This window comes from Vulpes vulpes, chromosome 12 (assembly GCF_048418805.1).
Source record: "Vulpes vulpes isolate BD-2025 chromosome 12, VulVul3, whole genome shotgun sequence".
NCBI lineage: Eukaryota > Metazoa > Chordata > Mammalia > Carnivora > Canidae > Vulpes > Vulpes vulpes.
The window spans coordinates 34,097,954-34,120,436 of NC_132791.1; the positions used below are offsets into that span (position 1 = coordinate 34,097,954).

Consider the following 22,483-nt stretch of genomic DNA (forward strand, 5'->3'; position numbering starts at 1 on the left):
CTCTTCTGTAAGTAATGTTCTATTACTGCTTTATCACTCATAATAAGGATTTTCTTAAATGAGTTTTCCTTTATAGATTTTTATTCCAAGTTATAGCAACTTAAGTTTTGGTAGAATTCTTTTTTTGAGAATCATATTCATACATGCAAAAGAGGGTTTCTTCTGTTCAGAGATTTATGTTTGCCTTTAAGAGCGTGAATTACTAAAACTTGTTTATGGGGTAGGTGTAATAATAAGCTGTATTTTACAGGAAAAAAATACGCTAAATGAAAAGACTATTGACAAAATTCTATATATAGTAAGAACATCAATTATACAAGGAAAATAAGAATGCTTGAAAAGAGTGACCGATTATTATTACTAACACTTGCTTCAAGTTGTGATGACCATCAGTGACATTTTTGAAACTCTTTCATTCTGTACTTTCACATTTGATGCAATGAAACTAATAAATTTTTAAAAATAAAAACCTTAAAATACAAAATCATTTCTCAGCACATGAACATACTCACTCTTTAGCTCAGAATGCTAACAATGATTTGCCCAAATACTTTTATCAGTGAGATCTGAACTAGCACCTCTCAACTGATCTGTCCTGCCCTTTGATGACCTTCCATTTTACTTTTTCCTGAGAGTCTAACATTCCTTGAAGGGTCAGATTTTCATTTTTAAAGGAAGTCAATGCCAACTTAAGTTAGCTCAAAAATGTCAGCTGTTTTATCCAGGGGCAGTGCATGTTTGTTAGCAAATGCTGGGGAATAAGCCACTAAGTGCTGCTTGGATCCAACATGAATAACCAGAGATCCCCATTTTTCAAGTACAGCAATTTGTATGATGAAAGAGAAAGTGAATAAAAGGAAGTATCTAAGGTGCACCTGCGTGGCTCAGACAGTTGAGTGTCCAACTCTTTATTTTGGCTCTGATCATGATCCCAGGGTCACAAGATCGAGCCCTGCATCAGGCTCCACACTGGGCATAGAGCCTGCTTGAGATTCTCTCCCTCTATCCCTCTTTCTACTTGCACACACAAGTGTTCTCTCTCTCTCGAAAGAAAGAAAGAAAGAAAGAAAGAAAGAAAGAAAGAAAGAAAGAAAATAAATCTGTTTTCCCATCCAAAGATTTTAAATTCCTCTTCTTACCTGAGTTACAGTTTTAATGACTTCATTAAGTCTGGCTTGAAACTGAGAGGATTGGATGGCTTCTGACTTCAGCTGAAAGAAAAAGAAGAAATATCCACCCCAACATCCCCCAGAAAGTAAAAAATGATATTCCCACTGTATGAACTATCATCTTCTACACTACAGTATAATTTACCATTACATCCTTACATTTCAGAAACAAAAGCTGTGGGCTCCTTGAGGGCAGGGCCCATGCCCTATTTATCACTGATTTCCTAGGGCGTTCAGTGGAGCAAATAGCACTCACTTAATAGACCTATGATCCAGGCACTCCTTAGAATTACTTGTAAATTGAAACACACATACGACTTTTAAAAGTGAAAGAATATTTAGATAGAGATGTAAACGTGACAGATACAAAACAGAGTTTCTTAAGGAGAACTTTTGAAATTTCTTATGATTCAGCACCTTTCCTAAGGCAGGGAACATTGTGGAAAGTACATAAGCTGACTAAGTTTAATTCTTCCAAACCAAATAAAAGAAGGAACAAATCTCTAAAAATGAATTCTGTACCAAAAGCAACTTTCTATATACTGAGGCATGGAAAAGCCCAGTGTAACCATTACTATGAGCATGTGTTCTATCCTTAGGGTACTGAGATACTAAGTATTCTCTTGCTGTGGCTATGTACACATTTAGATTTCTTCCCTTCATCTTCTGTCTGTTTGTTTTATTTTTTTACCTGGATTACATCCCCTTCAGAGCCTACCAAGGCCACCATGCCATGAAGCGCTGCCAAACAAAGCATTGTAGGAGTGCCCTGAAAACAAAGCATCAGATATGTCAAGAGGCAGACAATCCTTGGGTTTGAATTCTATAAAGCTTTTCATATCATAGAGAAACACTGGTCAAAATGGTACTAAATTTGTAGGGCCAACATAACCTGCATCACTGAGCCACAAATGGCAGCAGAGTCGAATACAGTAATGGGTTCAAATTATTAGATAATAGGTAGTTTCTTGTTGTTTCTCATTTTTCAAAACCACAATGCTGTTTTAAAATGAAAACACTGAAGAAGTAGCCTGTTTTTTTTTTTTTAAAGAGTTATAATGGTTGACAGGATGTATCATTTATAAGGGATTAAAAGTTCCTGGGTCTCTTTTGCTTGAAATTGCCTATTCTTTTATTGTTAGGCTGTATGTTTTAGCAGCATCTATAAATGGTCCAATAAAGTAGCTCTTTTTTCCTTTATAAAAATATAAAATAACATGCTAGAATGTGACCTCCTACCTGTGCTAGAACAATTCTTATCCAGGAGGGGAGCAGTCTGTGGCCCAAGTCCTCAGCCTTCCCATGTCCACACACAGACAAGCCATGAACTAGGTTTCCCAACGCCAGGGCAAAACCAGAAGTCTGTTATAAACAAATAAAAACAAAGGGTAAGGAAAAAGAAGAAGAATAGCATAGATGGCACAGAATTTTATACACAGCAACCAACCACTTCTAGGGGCTTGCTGTCCTACTGACAGATTCTTTTGCCATCTGAAAATTGGAGATGTGCAGATTTTTTTAAATCAAGACTTTGGTTTGCAACAGAAACTGCAGTCTAATTATAAGGAATTTAGCTGCAGTGAACAAATTTATTTTAGGAAAATAATACTGGACTGTTATGAGACTTGATTCAAATGACCCACATTTTCAGAAGGAATTAGGGTGAAAATGCCAAGGCATTTCAAGCCCAGTCAACTCTGAAACAAGAGGTGAAAAAGTCCCATGATGAGCAGAACATATGCAAACTTCCACATTTTGGGGTTGTAAAACCTATTTCAAATTTAAGTGAGTGGTCATAGATCCATAAAATAGTAACAATACAATACTAGCTAATAACCAATGAATCCTGCAATAATCCACCATGGCCAATATTGAGACATTGGAGAAATCTAAAAAAATCCAAACAGGGCAATTTTATAACATGTGTAATCTGAAGGAACAGGTTTTTCAGTTTAATTGTCATAAAATATACAAAACATAAACCTTACCCTCTTAATCACCTTCCAGTGTACAGCTCAGTGGCATTAAGTACATTCACACTACTGTGCAACCATCACCACCATCCATCTCCAGAACTCTTTCTTCTTGCAAACTCAAACCTTCTACTCCTTAAACAATAATTCCCTATTCCCATTCCCCAAGTCCCTGGTGACAGCCTTTCTACTTTCTGTCTCTCTATGCTTTTGATTTCTGTCTTGAAGCTCTGGACTACTCTGTATCTCATCTAAGTAGAATCATACAGTATTTGTCTTTCTGTGATTGGCCTGTGTCATAGTGTCCTCAAGATTCATCCATGTTGTCCCATGAGTCCCAATTTCCTTCCTCTTTAAGGCTGAATAATATGTCAGAGGGGATATTTTAAGGGCACTTAATTTAATTTATGGGTATTTAAATTGTCCCAGGTATATTCGGTCATGAGCAGAAATTCTCTGCTTTGAATTTGCTGAGCTTTGACCTTATCAGAGTTCTCTATGTATCCCTATCTCTACAAATTATTATTGCTGGCCTTACAGTCCCTAGCCACACATTTTAAGATTTTTATAAATACACATGGAGATAGAGAAAAGCCTTTCACACTCTCTCTGACAAAGGAAAAGAAGTACCTACAACAGATAGAGTACCTATTTTGTACCTGCAAAGACACATCTGTGACCACAGGCTGTATGTAGCAATGAGAATAATTAGAAATTCCTCAGTTCTGGGCCCAAAAAAATACCCCCACTCTAGTCTAACTCAGAGTTGGTGAAGATTAGGACTCAGCAGCGACATGGGACCCAAAGAGAGGAGTACTCAGGGCCTGCAGTCCAACCTGCTGATTGTTTTCTACCAACATCCGAAGCTTGTTCATAATTTCTTCAGCCTCCGCAGCCTCAATGATCCCAGCACTGAATGCTGATGTACATACGCAGCTGAGGGTATAGGCCAGGATCTAGAAAAAGAGACGGCAGGAAATGTTTCTTCATGAGGGACAACAAAAGAACACGATTTAATTGACACGAATGTTCAAACTTCTCCCCAGGAGATGGACTGGATTCAAGTACACCTACCACAGGCTGGGCACCATTTTGCTGCCTCACATGTCTAACAATGTTGCGAGATGGGTGGCATAATTCCCACTTTACAGGTCAGGATGTTGAGGTCCAATACATATAGCTCACCAGCAACAGAGGCGAGGTCCAAACCCAGGTCTTAGACTCAAAATCATAAAGTTCCTTCACCACCCCCTGTCAGAACACTTGATCTATTGACAACAGAGGCAGATTTTGATCACCAGTGAATTCTACTAATAGCCATGGGCTCTGATCCAAGGCCCAGCCCAAGAGGAAATTCAAAGATGTGAAACACGGCTGCACTAAGATTCCCTCATAGAAGGAGTGGGGCATAGCAGACTAGGCATATGGGTTTGAGAGTCACATAAATTGTGTAAAATAGAAGTAATGCTCCTTAAATCAGAGCACTGGTGTGCTATTTAATAAATAAATGAATAAAGAAATAAATAAATGAATTATAAATAAAAAAGAATGCTGGGAGTCGAGATGGCACATGCAGGTGTATGTCCCAAATTAACCACTGACTAAGAAGCTTTGGGCAAGTCAATCTATTTGTGCCTCAATTTTTGCAAATCCTGGTTAGGCATCCCCTCCCTGCTACCTCACATTTTCCTCATGAAACCCTCCTTCACAAAGATGCTGTTAAGGCAAAGTGAAAATGTTCAACTGCCAATCCTGGTCGATACAGCATGAAAAAAGGAAGCTGTTCCTAAGGTAGAAATTGGATAATAAAACATCAGAGGGGAGGAAAAAACCAAATGGCCTGCTCCAGGCCCTTATAAATCAAACCATCAAGGCAGACCAATGCATCAGTTATAAAAACCCTGCTTTCATTTATTAATCAAATTGGCCCCTGGTTGCAAAATTTTCTCCCTTTGCTTAAAAAAAAAAGACATACTTTCACACTGTGCTCTGCACTGCTTTAAAAATGGAAATGTGGTGTACGTATTAGAACAAAACTTCAGCCCTCTGTGCCCCAGAGAAATTCACCGATTCAACAAGTCCTATTGCTGAAAGCAGAGGAGCCGAGCAGGGAAACACAGCAGCCATTATGTACTCATCAATAGCTCGTGGGCAGGCCTGGAGAAAATAGAATCTGCTCTAATGAGAGGGAGAATCTGGCCAGGCCAAAAGGTCATCGCTGGGTCCTCCCAAAGAGAACACAGGCAGTTCATCTTCACCTGGGCAGAGATACACACACCTCAGACGTTCACTCTGAACACAAGAACTGTGTTACATGAACTACAATTCTGCATGTTTTTGCACCATAACAAAAATCTTTTCATTAAGCACGGTAAAGGGAACTTCCTCAATGATTTTTCATGCTAACTGACATTTAAAAAATAATAATAATAAAAACACGACTTTTCAGGCCACGGTTTCTTAAGCTTATTCCTGGCCATCTTTTAAAGTGACATTTGGCTTGAGCATAATTCTAAAAATCTCCATTTAACCTTCCCCTGGAAAACGAGGCTTTTCGTAGTGCCTTCTAGCGATGCTGATTGGGCTTTTCGCATTCACTAAAGGCTCTTATCTTGTATGTCACATTTAAGTCTGAGTTGACTTAAACAGCTGCACAATTTGAAAACCTTATGATCTAATACATGTTGTTTGCCACTCATATTTTTCTCCTTATCCTTGATGAAACCAAGGATAGATTTCATCTCAGGGTTACCAAAATATGAGAAGTAGAAAATAAGTGGCCACAGGACAACAAAAGACAACGAAGAGAAGAAGGCTGTAACCTCCGGCTCCTACCTCCTGAAATGTTCTGCTTTGGCTCCCACTGTCATCTAGATAAGTCGAGAGCTTCCGAAGTGATGCGGCCACGTGAACTCGAGACTCCGTTTGGCTGCTGTGGCTCATAAGGGACAGAACAAGTCCAACTCCCAATATACAGCCCGTGCTTAGATGAAAAAAAAAGGGGGGGGGGTGTTAAAAATCACCAGACATCCATGTCACTACGTTCACTTATCATGGGAGTTTATACTGTTCTTCAACCTGAGATGAGGTGGCTGGATTCTCAATCTGCTGCCTGGTATATAAGTATGCCCCACAAACCACCACAGGTACACCCACTGCCCCCACACCCTAAATGGGAAACTTATATCAAAGCAAGTGTTTATGGTCCATGTTAGTGCTGTGTTCCCACTGGGGAAGAATAAACAAAAATATGAAATTGTTTTGACATAAACTCTACGGTGAAGTTGGAGGATGAATAAAAACTCAAGTCAAACCAGCTCTATCTCTGCACTTAGAGCAATTCTGCGGTCCTCTGCACCATCCCCCCAGGTCCACAGGTTGAGTGCCCTATGATTAATTGCATGAAAGAAAAGACCACACATTTCAGAATATGAGCAGAGGACATCTGACTAATAACAGGGGGGGATACTTTGTAAGGCATGATGATGAGGTACTGCTAAGTGCTTCATGTTTCCTAGTCAACTTCCACAAGTGGAATTTCTGAAAGAAACTGTGTATTTGTCTGGGCACAATGACATTAATCCTCTTCCCCCCTCTGATCCCTCAGAGTACCACTGGGTCAGAAGAGAAAATGGACAAATGACAGGCTTGTCAAAAGTTACCCCATGTGACAATTCAATTGGAATCTTGGGCTTTGTGCCCCGATTCTCATGAAAGAATACATATCCATTTAAAGAAAAAAAAAAAAAACTGTTCTCCCAGAAAACTTCTATTTAGTATGATAAGTTAATGCAGCTGTAGGGTGATTTTCTACTTAAAAAAAAAAAAAAAAAGTTTTTGTCATCATTGTTGTGTTTTGAATTGAGGAAATGCTGCATTTTTCAGAAATCATCCCTGACTCTGGTCTCACTTGCCTCTCATGATATCTGCTGCTTAAGATGATATTCCAGGGCAGCTCTCCAATAACATATTTCAAAGCCTGTATGTTATGTCATTTTGTTTTTCTATAGTATCTATCTCCTTGGTTGACATCAAGAATGTTCATTGTTTCCTGAACATGTTAGTTCCTTCCCTTAAATACCTCTTGCAAACGAAGCATTCACAACTGATAAGAGATATCCAAAATGATAGAGAGGCTACAGGATTTGTCCAAGGTCATAAGGAGAGCTTCCAGCAGAGCCCGGCCAGAAGACGGAGGTTTCTGATTCCCGGCCTTCTGCTCCATCTGCCCCTCTCAGCGCCCCGTATGACACCCTCATGAAATGCCTATGAGAAGGCACCGTACTCAAGCATGTTTTCCTACATTCTGTTGCATAACTATCTGGCATTAGGAAATTCTTTGTAAAGAAGCTACTGCAATAATAATCCATCATTAGCCAGGCAGAATTGATGTTACAGGTTACAGGAACTTAACAACCAGCTCAACCAGCATAATGCATTTCCAACCAGTTAAATCAGCATCTAACATCTGAACACTGCATGCTTTCGAGACAAATCACGTTTCTCAAAGAGGAGAGGCACTCTTCATTAGTATGGATTTAAAGACTTTGTTTCCATTTAGAATCTCCAGGGAAGGTGGGTTTTGTTTTTGGGTTTTTTTTTTTTTTTTTGGCTCTTTCTAAACCATGTATATTAAAATTTGACAAAATTAGAACCAGAGATATAGTTAGACAAAATGTAATTAATACTTTGAAAAATTTGACTTTGCTCCCTCTTGACTGTTTAACTGCTACTTTCGATTATGGTTTCAAATGTGACTTCCTCAGGGACACCCTCCCTGGCCCAGCAGGGAACCTCTTCAGGACTCTTTCCCCTAACACCCCACACTAATTTATTTCAGACAATTTTAATCATAAATTCTTTTTTTTTAAATATTTTTAAAATTTATTTATTCATTAGACACAGAGAGAGGGAGAAAGAGAGAGATAGAGAGAGGCAGAGACACAGGCAGAGGGAGAAGCAGGCTTCATGCTGGGAGCCCGACGCGGAACTCGATCCAGGGACTCCAGGGTCATGCCTTGGGCCGAAGGCAGGTGCTAAACCATTGAGCCACCCAGGGATCCCTAAATTCTTTTTTTTTTTAAATATTTTTTTAAAAATTTATTTGAAAGAGAGAATATGAACAAGGTAGGGAGGAGCAGAGGAAGAGGGAGAAGCAGGTTCCCCACTGAGCAGGGAGTCCCATGCAGGGCTCAATCTCAGGACTCTGAGATCATGACCTGAGCTGAATGCAGACACTTAACCCACTGAGCCACCCAGGCACCCCTTAATTATAAATTCTGATAAGGATTATTTAAAGGACTGTTTGATTTCTTCCCATGTCCTTCACTAACCAGCAAGCTCCACAAGGATGGGTACGTTTTCTGATTTTCCCTCACCACACCAACTGTGGCATGTACTACACTGCTTTGACAGGGACAAGTTCAATCAATATTTATTGAATGCTGAAGAACTGCCCCAATGCAAGGTTTCAAGAGAGTCTAGATGGAGAGATCTACAAGAAAAACAACAACAAAAACAAGACTTCATTCCTTATAGTCAGTTGGAGGCAAAATTGAAGAGTGCTAAAATACATCAAATATATCATCCAAGATTCAATCAAGAGAACTCAATTTCCATTTCTTGCCAGACTAATTTAAGAAAGAGGAGTGCCAAATTTCATGTGGGCAAAGGATACTTCTCAAAGCTCACTTAAGTATCGGGGTTAATCTTTCTCAGTAAGTAGTAGGTATCCCAAGTCTTGCTTTTTGGGGCTATCCTAGGCATGCAAAAATTTTTATCCCCTGGACTAAAACTCCTCTATTACCATCCCCAGGAATATGGGCACAGAGGCTTAGAAAAAGACACCCTGGTTTCTGGTTCACATGTACCTTAGTATTATTACAGCATAATTATTCTTGGGCAAGGTTACCATTCACTAACAATTCTAGTCATTGCTACAATAGTCAATGACTGTTGTCATATATGAATATACAATCTAACTACATATATATGTGTGTCAATACAAATATGCTAAAGTGTATGCATCTACTGGCTTTCTAAACTTCTACTCTGTCTCTTTTTTTCAGCATGCTCCAAGAAGGGCATCTTAATGCTTTATTCCTGATGTTTTCTTCTGATTTCCAAGTTGTCTATATTTTAGTGGGTTTATTTTTTATCCTAAGCCTAAGATTCTCTTAGGTGCTTAGGTCAGCAGTTCTATGCATTTCCCTCATTCTAGCTCCCCTTTGATATGCTTGCCAGCTCCAAACCAAGAATAACTTGGGCAGAGGTAGCTTTCACATCTTTCTCTCCACTGAAAACAAAAAGGAGTTCCATGGTGGTGTCTCAGACAGATGAAATAAAAATAAATTATAATATCAGGTATAAATTTCAGGTTTAGGAATTGGTAACATGAATCTCTGCAAATACTAACAAATGAAGAAGAGAATTTGAGTTTTAAAATTAAATGCCCTATTATGTCTTTACTTATTTGGATCTCTTACCCATTCAAGTATATGAAAATATCACTGGCAAAAGAAAATCTGAGACTTAAAAGCTGTGCAATTCTACTATGTGTGTTGCTACATCAAATGAGATCTAATGATACATTTTTTCTAAAATTAACCAGAGATGAATCTTCAATTCCTTACTTTATTGTGGGCAATCCTGCAGATTAAGTATGAGGCCATCTGATAATTAGTTCTAATAACAGTTAACATTTGTATGGCGCTTTGCCCTTTACAAAGTGCTATACAGATGTTATCGCATTTGTAAAAGCTCAATAGTAATTAACCAACGCTTAGGTCACTGCTGGACAGCAGGACTAGTTAAGGCCGGCCGTGAGGACCGCAATGGCACAATAAGTACCACTAGATGGCAGCAAAATGTAAGTGATAAGGCCACAAACATCGCCCAGCCCAGGTGTCAGGTCTTCTCAGCAGGGACCCGTCCATTAAATCAAGGAAGCGTGGTGAATTTGCTCTGGGTGAATTCTATCACTTGAGGTAGCACGCTCCAGATCTATTAACTACCTCCTAGTAATGCTTTCACTATTTGACTTGAGGGAGGATGGCTCTAGACTCCTGAATCTCATTAGTCAGGGGAATACTCTATGCCTGTGTGTGTATATCTCTATTTAATAGGGAGACACACTCATCTGTCAAAAAAAAAAAAGTAAACACCATATTGTCAGGTGTCAAATTGCTTTATTTCTACTGATATGTGTTCTCCACACCAAACTATGTAAGAGACAGAAAAATGGCTTTGAAGTCAGACAACCTAGGCTTCTCCCCTAGCTGCTACTTACTCTGCGACCTTGAACCAGTCTCCTACATGAGACTAATTTTCTTAATCTGTAAACCAAAGTGATGAATGTTCCTGTTTTAGTATCAGTATTTAGATTGTCATTGGGGCTGAATTACAGGAGAAACGGATGTGAAAATGCCTAGCACAGTATGCGGCTGCTTGGTAGTTGTTGAACCTGAAACCAAAGACAGAGCTACCTAAGCACAAAGAGCCACAACGCATTAGGAATGACAAAATACTAAACTTCATTAACTGTAGAAATACAGGAGTTTGGAAAAGACGGAGAATTTCTTAAAGGATCTGGGCTTTTCACTGAGCTCCGAGAGACCAGCGAGACTTTAGTAAATGGACAGGAAATTTCTGATGACCCTCATCTACTTAATTCTGCAGGATTAGTCCCGATCTAGGCACACCCTGTCCTCTCCCAGATACAGCTGATCCTCAGGGAGATAAGAATCAAGACAGAATAATGAAGAAACATGAATCTTACTGACATAAGAAGTTAACTGTAAAGTTAAATATCCTTAGACATATGAGGTTTTTATATGCATAAGTACGCACACTGTGGACAATTCAGTTATCTCTATGGTTCGCCTTCATTCAAACAAACTTTCTGCAGGCTAATGGAGATAATACATGAAAGTCACTCCTGATTGTTCCAACTGGCTGAAAGCCTGTAGTAAATTAATTCACAAATTTGTTCCCAGCTTTATAAGACCCTGAGCTATAGCTCTATGAATACCTTTGGGGGAAGGTGGAGTGGTGGCGGGGTGAGGGGGGTGTGGAATTTATCTTACTCCTTGGCTGTAAAAGGCAACACCACCAACACATGAATTGGGTTCTAAAATATTAACTCATCAGACCCAATAAGAGCTAAATGACCCTATCCTTTCCATTAATCATTTTCTACATTCAAGAGACTTCAATCATGCCATTGAACTCTTTTCCCATATTCAAAACCACACTCTTAAAACATCTCATTTCATCTCTAGAGTGTTTCATGATAAACAGGGTGGATGTCAATGATTCTTATCTAATCTTAGCCTGCATCTGAAAGAAGATCCTATAACTACTACCTACTATGTGAAGATTTGACTTTATCTACTCATAACGAAATATCTGAGATATGCAGTTACTTGCCTGTCTGAACTTAATAGGCTAGATGACATGAATGTAACTTTAGATCCTAAATTTCTAAAGACCACAAATGTAAACAGTCACATCTGAGCAGTACCTATAACAGCAAAAAGTAAACAAATTAATAAATTGGAGGTTAGGGCTTACAATTTGTTGACATTTTAGTAACAAAGAACACCAGATGATCTAAACTGAAGTCCAAAAAGCTACAATGTAAGTCCCATACTGTGTTAATATTTTAGAAAGCCTAATAAAACTATATGCTCCCACACAAGTCACAGACCAATTAAAACATTAAATAAGTATGTTTAACAATTTTTTGAGGTATTCTTTTCTTTTTTAAAAAAAAGATCTTAGGGATCCCTGGGTGGTGCAGCGGTTTAGCGCCTGCCTTTGGCCCGGGGCGCAATCCTGGAGACTCGGGATCGAATCCCACGTCGGGCTCCCTGCATGGAGCCTGCTTCTCCCTCTGCCTGTGTCTCTGCCTCTCACTCTCTCTCTCTCTATAACTATCATAAATAAATAAAATCTTTAAAAAAAAAAAATCTTATTTTTTATTTTTCTTTCTTTTTTAAAGATTTTATTTTTAAGTAATGTCTACACCCACAGGCACCTGAGTGACTCAGTGGTTGAGTGTCTGCTTTTGGCTGAGGTCATGATACCGGGATCCAGTCCCACATCAGGCTCCCCACGGGGAGCCTGCTTCTCCCTCTGCCTATGTCTCTGCCTCTCTTTCTGTGTCTCTCATGAATAAAGAAATAAAATCTTTTAAAAAAGTAATGTCTATACCCAACATGGGGTTCGAAGTCACAACCCCCAGATCAAGTCATGTGCTCTACCAACTGAGCCAGCCAGGTAACAAGGTATTCTTTCCTATTTTTCCTTTTTGTTTCGGTTACCTTTTATGATTGGAATAATAAATTTTAAGGTATTTAGTTTAATAGAAAAATCTTTTAAAAGCATGGAGTCCGGGCAGTCCAGGCAGCCCGGGTGGCTCAGGGGTTTAGCGCCTGCCTTCGGCCCAGGGCATGATCCTGGGGTCCGGGGATTGAGTCCCACATCAGGCTCCCTGCATGGAGCCTGCTTCTCCCTCTGCCTGTGTCTCTGCCTTTCTCTCTCTCTCTCTCTCTCTCTCTGTCTTTCATGAATAAATAAATAAAATGTTGTGTTTTTAAAAAATAAAATAAAAAAAATATAATAAAATAAAAGTATAGAGGAGTCCCAAGGCAGGGCAGGAAGAAACCAGTAATATTGAGGAGTTTGGGAATGCCAAATGGAACCTGTATTTGTTTCCATTTTGATTCTTCAGTCACTGGATTTCACAAGGGAAATCTAAATCATGGGTCAAAGGGTCTCTTTGTCCAATCAAATTCAAAGAATAGTTTCAATTATTTAAAAAGGTTAAGTCATGCACATAAGTCTCCAGATACATGCCTCATATGACAAGCTTGAGCCAGAACTAAGGTATTAATAATGACAGCCATGAAATGACATTTGTTGCTTTGTACTGAAGCAAACTGTCTATGGCTGAAGCATAGTTTTAAGAACAAGTACCTATAACTACAGGTTTTTGATTATTACTGAAAACCCCTTGCAAAGGAATTCAAGTTCTAGTCTGACAAATATTTCAACGATTGAATGCAAAGTTTACGGCAGAGAAAGAGTCAATCTCCAAGTATCAGAGAGGAAATGGAACCAACATACTTATATTCCAGACTAGCATCAAAGCAGCAATTTTCCAGGGCATCCAGAGACTTCATCAGAAGAAGGTTCATCTGTTGGCCAGATATATCACTGGGCAAAGGCCAAAAGGAAAAAATTCAATTATTTAAAATCATTCAAATGTCCAAAATACTATAATGATGTTTCCTCTTAATATTTTACTAAACAAGGAACAATAATATTGATGATTCACATATACTTATTTGCAGACAGAGAAATGGAGTCAGAGAATTTATTTAAATAACTGAGTTCCTGAAAAGTATAATCACTTGTAAACCAATAAACTCAAAATCTGTTACTTTTGTATTTACTCAGCTCATTCAAATTTCAAATCACTTAAAAATAAGAACCAAAATCAGAATTTCAGATACATTTCTAAGGATGCTAACCTGATTTTCTTCAGAATATTTAACAACCCATGAAGCTGAAATTAACAAGAATCATTCCAAATCTCTTTCTTGCAAAGACCATTACTTCTGATTTCATGTCTCAATTGTGAAGGCTCTTCTATTCCTTTTACTTACATTTGTTTTTTTAAAGGTGGCGGGGGGAACCCCAGACATATATTTTTCTACCTTTATAGAGTAATTGATGTGGTTTTGCAATTGTCTTGGTGAGAACTATGACTTCTACAGTAAAAGAAAACTTAAAAGGTAGTTCTATGGCTGTTTTTTCAGGCAGAGTTGTGGGCTTCGTCACCAACACTTTGCTGTCAAGGGGTTTCTAACATGTCAATTGTCATACTGCTGCCTTGGACCATGCTCAGTGGAATGCAGCCCCAGGAATGCCAACCAGCCACAGGATACTTTAAATAATGTCTTCTCAAACCAAGAATATAGTGATTTTGCCTGAGGTGAAGGATTACATTCTGCAGTGAGCACACATGCGCGTGTACGCACGCGCACACACATACACACACACACACACACACACACACAGTTTTAATAGCTTTGACTAAGTCCTATTATAGCTGTTCTCTGGAGTAAAATATACTTAACTATCCTAAACAAATGCTAAAGAGATCTTACTAGTATCCTCTGGGAGTTATGACAGAAGCAAACTTTGGAATAATATGCTTTTCTGAATAAATTCTAGACTGGAATTTAAATTCAGGCGACTTTTTCATAAGCCATAGTCAAGAATGGATTATCATGATTCTCTTCTACAAGGTGATTTTTCATTCTTGAGACCAACATACTGTCCTAATCCTGTACCCCTGAGGGGGTCATGCTGGGCCACTGAGCTGATGTCCCTGACTATTCAGAGCCAACAGCCCTCCAAATGATTACCCTGATTGTAGAAAAATAGAAACTTTCTCCAAAATGTCATTATCGAGTGACATTGTCATGATCTAGTAAAATATTTATTAGCACCAAAAGGCAAATATTTCAGATTCCTCGGCTCCAAGAAATTAGGAAGGTGGGAACCATGAATAACTATACTGGTGGCTACAGTACTCACGAACTGGCCAAAAGAGGAAGCATGCTGTCCAAACAGATCATTAGAGCAAAGTGAAAATCTGCACTGATTCTGAAGGCATTAGGCCGTGGAAAGAACTTCCTGGTGTCCTTTTCCACCCTCTCCTGAAGGTGCAGAGTCAAGTAAGAGAGACGGGGTGGAAGGCAATCCAGGAACTGGGATGAATCCTTCTGGTTCCTCCAGGTAGTATGATTCAATTAGCCACAAGTGCAAGCTTGTCAAGCCCTAAAACCAGCAGCATCTCATCCTAAACTAATGAAGAAGGGAGCCAGAGCCAAGATGGGATGAAATGAGTTGCCTGGAATTAAACTGCCATGGCTCATTTTTAGTTGTAAAACATGTTGCTTGAAAGATACTGAAGAAAGAGCATGAACACAGATGGTGAAGAAACTGCCATTTGTAGCATAGTAGCAAAGGGGGAAAAAATCACTTTCAAGTTTTGAGTCTTTAAAAAACATGTTGCATTCCGTCACACACACACTCAAGATATGTTAACAGTCAATTCACATGCAAAGGGCAGCTTTCTGTTCATGTCCAGAACTAGGCCTGTAAATACTAGTGCTGGTCAAGAGAACAAAATGAACATTCTAAAAACGTTTCATTTATGATCACAAAGACGAAGCCAGTCTTCCCAATCTGACAGATGTTTCCAAGAGCTGAAAATGATCATCTGAAAGATAGTATTTCCCTAGATCAATAGCAGTTCTCATAAAGGTTTCACATAATGGTGTTTGCACAAAGCTGTGTAAATTACAAATGCAAACGTAACCACTGGTTTCAAACTGAAATCTAAATATAGCATAATGTTATCCAGTTTACCCACATCGACACCGTCTCTTGGCTTTGGACAGACTATTAATTTCTGCCAACCCGGGAAGTTTAAGGACATGCAACGTCACAACAGGATACCTCTCCCAACTATCATATTTCCAGTGGGAAGGTGGGGATAGGGGTGAAATGGGGCTGAATTCCAAGTCATTGCACATCTAAATATTCATGATATGCAAATATTCATGTTGTACCACACTGTAATCAACCTGCATATATAACATTCTAAGATTTGTTACAAAATAAAGAACAAATAGAATAGACAACACAATCAAAGTAGATTCACGCACAGGGAAACTTTCCTGTCTAGTGGAACTTTCCACCTAGGTCTTTGATACTCGGGTAGCTCCATTCAAGGGTAAAGCAAGCAGTCCAAAACTGAGCAAACTGAATAAAGCACACAGGATAATATGCACAGATTAAGACTCTTGAAGGATTATAAAAATGTAGCCAGGGCACAGGATAAAAGCAACCTTTTAAAATTGGGTACATGCAGTTCTCAGGTGATCTGGGTGATTCCCAGCGCCCGTGAGGCGGCAGGGATACTCCAATCTTTCCCTTCCATTTTACACTGATATCAATAAAGGATCGCCAATTATTTTCACCCTTATACGCCAGGAAAAAAAAGAAGCTTTTTATTTTTAGCACCATCAGATTATATTTTTCCTTATATCTATTATTGCACGGGTACATCCAGGGTTTCCAGGTAGCATGGAATGATTTTCAAGTAATCATCACTTTAATAAGAACAACTCTAAATATACACTAATATCTTTGTGATGGCATTCTGGAAAGATAGATTCACTCACAAAGGAGAAGAAAGGATCAACTCACCCATTTCAAAAAGTTTAGCAACCACCCATCACTCAGATAGAATGTTCGTGAATGTGTGTGTGCATGTGTATCATATCCTCTGCCTAACATCAACAAGAGGAAAAGGATGGATATTTTAATAAACCATACCTGAGTTTCTCCTCACACAAGCGAGAGAGAAACATCCCCAAAGCAAGGCCCATGTGGATTTGCACGGCTTGAGACTCATCAGCTCTTGGTTTCCCAGGTAACCTGGCAGTCAGCATGTTTAGGATTTCCTCAACCTTCTCTTTGCAAGAAATAATGAAAACTGGCACGAGGAGAGACAAAGCCGTGGCGGCAGCAGAGCGGGCAATCGCACTAGCTGTGTTTTCACCAGAATAGGATTTCTAGGACATGCCAAAGGAAGAAAACAGGGGATTGGCCTTTTGTTTAAAACATCAAGGAAAAACACCTATCACAAAAGCACTACACAACAATATCAGCATCTCTTAGATCCACCCCCGTCGATCAAAAATACAATCTACAAAAGTCTATTTCTGTGTTTGTCTGTAGGTTACCTTTTCACTCTTCCTTACCAAAACAATTTCCTACTAAACAGTTGGTTAATCATGTCCTTTTAAATTCGAAAAAAAAAAAAAAATCATCATTGTCTTCTTTTAAAGGGTGTGAATTCCCTCACCATAAACACTGAAAAAACATTTGTGTTTTGAAAGCCTACATGTGTTTATAATAATAATAAAAATAACCTGAAGTGAAATTACGCAAGCTTGGAGAAACCACCAAGCCACATTATAAATGTCCAGAAAGCCAGTTTTCTAGGAGAGAAAGAAAGCATGCGTGTAGTGGGTGGGGAAGGGGAGGGGTTGCTAAAGTTTAGTATAAAGGAATAAGTGTAAGTTTAGCACAGGGATCTATTGGCAAATCTCCCAAAATTTTTGGTGGGAACACTTCCCAGTAGATGGATTATTTCCTACAGGGGGTTAATTCCATTTAATTAAAAAGGAAGTTGAAATCCTAAAAGCCTCTGGTTACAAAGCAATAACCAGCTACTCAAAACGAAATGGAGAACTCTATATGTGCCTTCCTATATGTAATTATGGAAAAAGAAATGAATAACAACCCTAATAAAATGGCAGGGCAGCTGAATATGAACAGCTTCTACAAGAATCCCATGTTAGGGAGCTCCAACAGACATTATATACATTTATAAATATGTCTCAAGTGGGGAAGAAAGCCCGTTCATCATTCTGCACTATTATCCACTTCAAATTTTCAGACACATCATAAAGGCCATGCTGTCCCTTGCAGTCAAAGCACATTAAAAAGTGTTTTTAATCCTGTACCCATTTACTCTCTAAGCTTTAGTACTTCAAGGATAAAAATCAAACATGTGCTAAGGTATTCTTTAAGTTAACATAGCATCATTGTAATGACAATACTGTTCAAAATGACTCAGCTGCTAGAACACTGGAAGTAAAGAAAGTGGCTTTTGAATCAGGGCCTTGAAGAAGTATAAGAATGCAAAAATAAAAAGGTAAGAGGCAACCCTGAGCTGGCTACTAGGAGATTATTTTTATTGGTTTGCAAGAACTAAGCAGCATTATTAGAAATCTCATAGAATATCCTATCCTGGTGAATATCTGAACCAGATAGCTATTGCAAAGGCCTCTACATAAACTAGAATAAAGGAGTAAAAACACTTCTGATAGAAAACAAATTATCATGATGCAATTACTTCTTTGTGTAAAATCTGCCTTCCAATTTAAATCTATATTATCTACACGTCATTTTTTTTTTTTTTTTGTCTCCGAGTATAGTTAAAAATCCTAGCTCCGGACCCTAAGGCCCAAGAGCGCTGTACAGGGAAGACCTAAAGCAATGTTGTTTCAGGCTTAATTCATGATCTTAGCAACAGTTCACGACCTGTGCTATATTTTTATTCACGTTGACTATAATCCTCCACCACTCAGCTGATTGTCCCATGATCACTGTAATTCCCTAAGCAGTGGAGAGTGATAAGGAAGAACCAAAATAATTCCATGCAGATATGGAAAGAAAGCATGGACTACAGCCAAAGGAAGGGGAAATAAAACATAAACAAAAAGGTGTATTTTCCGTTTGTCTCTAATCTTAGGATATTAGCAGAAAGAAAAAGGCTAAGCGACAGGTGCTTTTTTATGACCAACAACAATATTCCTTTGTATGTATAGAGCATTTCACAGTTTGCAAAACATTTTCCCACAAGTTATATAATGTGATCCTCGCAAATCTTTTCTAAAGTTGGTAAAGCATTCATTTTTACCTTCATTGTACAGATAAGGAAAATCAAATGATGGGTAAAGTATCAGGTCATCAGTCACAAAACCCGTAAGGGATGGAGCTGAGGCTACAACAGCTTAAAGATAATATTGTTCAATTGCCCACGTTACACATAAGGAAACAAAGGTCCAAAGAGATTAAGTAAACTGTCCACTATTCACATATCCTGGAATTAAAAAAAACTATGACTAGAAACTCAGGGACCCTAGTCTTTAACCAATGCTTATTTCACTACAACTGTAACTCTTGACTCTGACTACACATGGGAATCATCTAGAAACCTTTGAAAATACTGATGATGCCCAAGGCCCATCACTAAACAATTAAAGCAAAGGAAAGGCTTACAGGTATTTATTTTTTCTATATATAGAGAGATTTTATACACATTCCCCACACATGTGTATGTGCACACATGCACTCTAAATTTCCCCAGGTGATTCTAACATAAAGCTATGACTGAGAATAACCATACACCATGGTACGGCTTTCATGTTAGCAACTAATATGAGCAGCATCAACGCTTGACTTTTCTGATCATTTTTAAAATTGTATTTCTCAGACTTACATAATAAAACGAGGAGAAAAGTTGTCCTCTGGGTTGGTAATGGCTATCCACAATGACCAGGAGAGTATCAGACACCATGGAAACCCACTCCTTCATCGAAAGGAAATTGGGCTGAACCTGCTGGTGGAAAAACACATGAAGTGAGGGGCACCTGGGTGGCTCAGTAGATGAAGCATCCAACTCTTGAATTTGGCTCATGATCTCAGGGTCCTGGGATCAAGCCCCATGTTGTGGGGCTCAGCACTCAGCAAAGAGTTTGTTTGAGGATTCTCTTTTCCTCCCTCTCTGCCCCTCTCCCTGCTTGCTTTCTCTCACTCTCTCACAAATTAATTAATTAATTAATTAATTTTAGAAAAAAGAAGAGAAACATGAAAATGATAATGGAAAAAAAAGAAAAGAAAACCTAAACATTATTTCTAGGTCCAGGGTACAACCCCTTTCTGTATTAAAGAATAACGTACTATTATCAAAAAGTAACATTCACCCACCAGGATTTTAGGAGGCGGATAGGTACTTGATGAATACACATCCTCAACCTGTGCCCCAAAAGGAATAAGATTTACCTTTTATACAAGACAAGCAGAGGTGAGAGGGCAGGCGGTTGCAAAACAGACTGCCTCCGAGAGCAATCTGGTGCCTGCCTGTTGTTTAGCGAGGGTGATGTAGGGGTTAAAGGGAGAGACGTGCAGGGAAAGAAACTCAAAATGTCTCATTTCTATGACTTGCTATTTCACAAAGGAGGCAATAAAGCAGTCTACAAAATTTTCATACCATCTTTAACATTTCTGCTTACCATCACCATATATTTATCATTGTGAATCATCACAACATTTTGCCTAGCTAATTAGGTATGAAAGCACAAATGATCTTCAGTTGGGAAAAGAGGAGGAAAGAGAATGCAAAAACAAAACAAAACAACAATAACAAAACCCAACTCACTAAAAAGAGAACTTGGTTTTTAAAATATTTCATGACCATGGATGTCAAAAGCACCCGTTAACTCACAACATGACACTCAGGTAGTGCAAACGACAAAGGTCAACACAGTGTTAAGCATACTTGGAATTAATGCCTTGACTCAAAGAAGGCCTTCTGCCTAGGATCTTTGGCCCTTAGTCATATGCAGATGTGAACACAGTTTGAAAACTTCAACTTTAATCAAATAATGAGATCTTGAATTTGTACTGAATAACAACCAAAAACAAGATGATGAAGAATAAAAGCAGAGCCCCATCTTTGAGCTGTGTGGCTTCTTGATATTTGTGTAGAATGTGTTACAGTCAGTATAGAACAAAAGGGTAGGGGAATAAAAAAAAAAAGGATTGCCTGGAACTCAAACTCTGAGCTAGACCCCTGATTATTACTGGTGCAGATTACCTGCTTGACTGCCCCAAATCAGGGATCCTAGAAAGGCATGTTAACTTTTTAGGTCATGCAGATTCTACTTAGTATATTGTCTCTGCTAAAGTACTCCATGGCTCTTTCAAGGATATAAAACATCTTTCTCATAAGTCAAATAAGATTCAGAGTTTTAAGCTAAATTTTCATACGGTAACTACACTTTTATCGTTCATGCAATAATTGCTTGGCCTCTTTCCCTTCCCTACATTTGTAATATACATTTGTAGCTTTTGCCACATAGGCTCTATTCTCTTGTTTACTGGTAATGGCACCTTTTGGAGAATTCACTCCACCATGATTTGAAAGCTTGGTTAAAGGCTCAATGAAGCTACCCATCCAACCTGCCCAAGGTGTGGGCACGAGACATAGGGACTCTAAATCTTGAGTGATGCAAGCACAGTATGTGACCAGAGCTGATCCATCCCAGTGGTGATAGTCTGCTGTGATGGTTCTCATGTCACTTCCTGTGCCTAATGCTCTTCCCCAAACCCAGTTTTAAGCTTTGCCTTCAATTCCATGGGCTTCCAGATGCCACATCCTTCTGCTTCCTTTCTTATTTAGAGGAGAGTTGGTTCCTTTGCTTGCAACCAAAAAACTCCACCATGAAAAAAAGAGTACAGATGGCCCATAAGACACAGGGAGGGAACACAAACAGACTGAATAACATTGAATAAAGAATGGTTTTTCCAGCAAGAAGTCAGATAATGGTTACTATTACTAAGGGCTTAGTATCTACCAACCATTGTGCTCTACATATATTCATTCATTCATTTAATCCTCACAACAATCCTATCTGGTGAGTACCTTTATCCCCACTTCACAGATGGGGGAACAGGCTTTGCAAGAGGAAGTTACCAACAATAGACCACAGAGCTACTAAGTGCAAGTATTGGGATTTAAATATAGTACTCTCCTCTTCCAAAGCCTATGTTTTTTAACCACTTGGCTATATTGTCTCCAGATAATGATAGCTACTAGATAATGGGGCTTAAAAGAAGAATAAATCCATGCCTTTTTATTTTGACAGATATGAATTATCTGAAAAAGTACATTGGAAATGAACATTGGCCAGCTCGCCACATGTTTAATTAAGAAATAAATGCCTTGCAAAAATGAATAGGCACTTTGTCATTGACATCTACAATTAAAATGCAAAGTACAATTTTTTTCAGTCAGTAAACACTGCTTATTTATCATTTTTTGACAGCATTGTTCACTTTCAGTAAGCCTAGTTAACCTCCTAAGATTGGTTACCACTGATGTAATCACAAAAAGACAACCCCTGTTGCATAAAATTGGTACCTTCAAATGGAAATGACCACTTAACTGTGATGGAGAAAGCAAAACAGAAAAGCAGCAAGGAAAAGTGTCTGAGGAGCCCCTCCAGCTTGCACTGTAAAGGCCCATCGAGTAACATAACTTGGTGCTGCCGCCAAGCACAGGTCTTAAAACCTCATCAAGTAAGGGCCAGACTCAGAGAAGCTTCTCACTTTTCAAACAGTTGCCCAGCTGGTTCAAATCACCCTCCACTCACCTCTGGGACCCCCTCAGAGTCTGAGGAGAGGCTGGCTTCGTGTTTGGATACGACGACAGCGAGGCTGCTTAAGGCTAACAGTGCGTTGCCCTTGACCACTGGGCTCTCCCTGTTTAAAAAGAAAAAATTCCAGGAGAGGATTTGGGGGCATTAACCAGGAGAAGAGAAGGTGTTATTACAGAGAAGGCAGATGAGGTCAGAAAGCACTTCCATTCCTTCACAGAGCTTCATCCATGCACTTCTGCTTGTACGC

The 22,483-nt window shown here is 38.9% G+C and overlaps 1 protein-coding gene across 15 annotated transcripts in view; it reads right to left on the reverse strand.

Annotated features, from left to right (window-relative positions):
• Nucleotides 1-22,483, reverse strand: part of FOCAD (focadhesin) — a 371,528-nt gene that overhangs the window by 53,617 nt on the left and 295,428 nt on the right. For 8 of the 15 annotated variants that reach the window (XR_011995524.1, XR_003235359.2, XM_072728174.1 and 5 more), the window contains 9 exons: nucleotides 22,231-22,339; nucleotides 19,296-19,415; nucleotides 16,559-16,797; nucleotides 13,271-13,360; nucleotides 5,978-6,125; nucleotides 3,979-4,098; nucleotides 2,409-2,531; nucleotides 1,861-1,938; nucleotides 1,140-1,211 (listed from right to left, as the gene is read on the reverse strand). Coding sequence is in view for 10 of the 15 variants with exons in the window: in XM_072728174.1 (XP_072584275.1) it covers nucleotides 1,140-1,211; nucleotides 1,861-1,938; nucleotides 2,409-2,531; nucleotides 3,979-4,098; nucleotides 5,978-6,125; nucleotides 13,271-13,360; nucleotides 16,559-16,797; nucleotides 19,296-19,415; nucleotides 22,231-22,339 (1,099 nt within the window). In the remaining 5 variants the exon portion in view is untranslated. The remainder of the gene's footprint in view (nucleotides 1-1,139; nucleotides 1,212-1,860; nucleotides 1,939-2,408; nucleotides 2,532-3,978; nucleotides 4,099-5,977; nucleotides 6,126-13,270; nucleotides 13,361-16,558; nucleotides 16,798-19,295; nucleotides 19,416-22,230; nucleotides 22,340-22,483) is intronic. The other 7 variants (XR_011995526.1, XR_011995525.1, XR_011995523.1 and 4 more) reach the window with 1 other exon arrangement.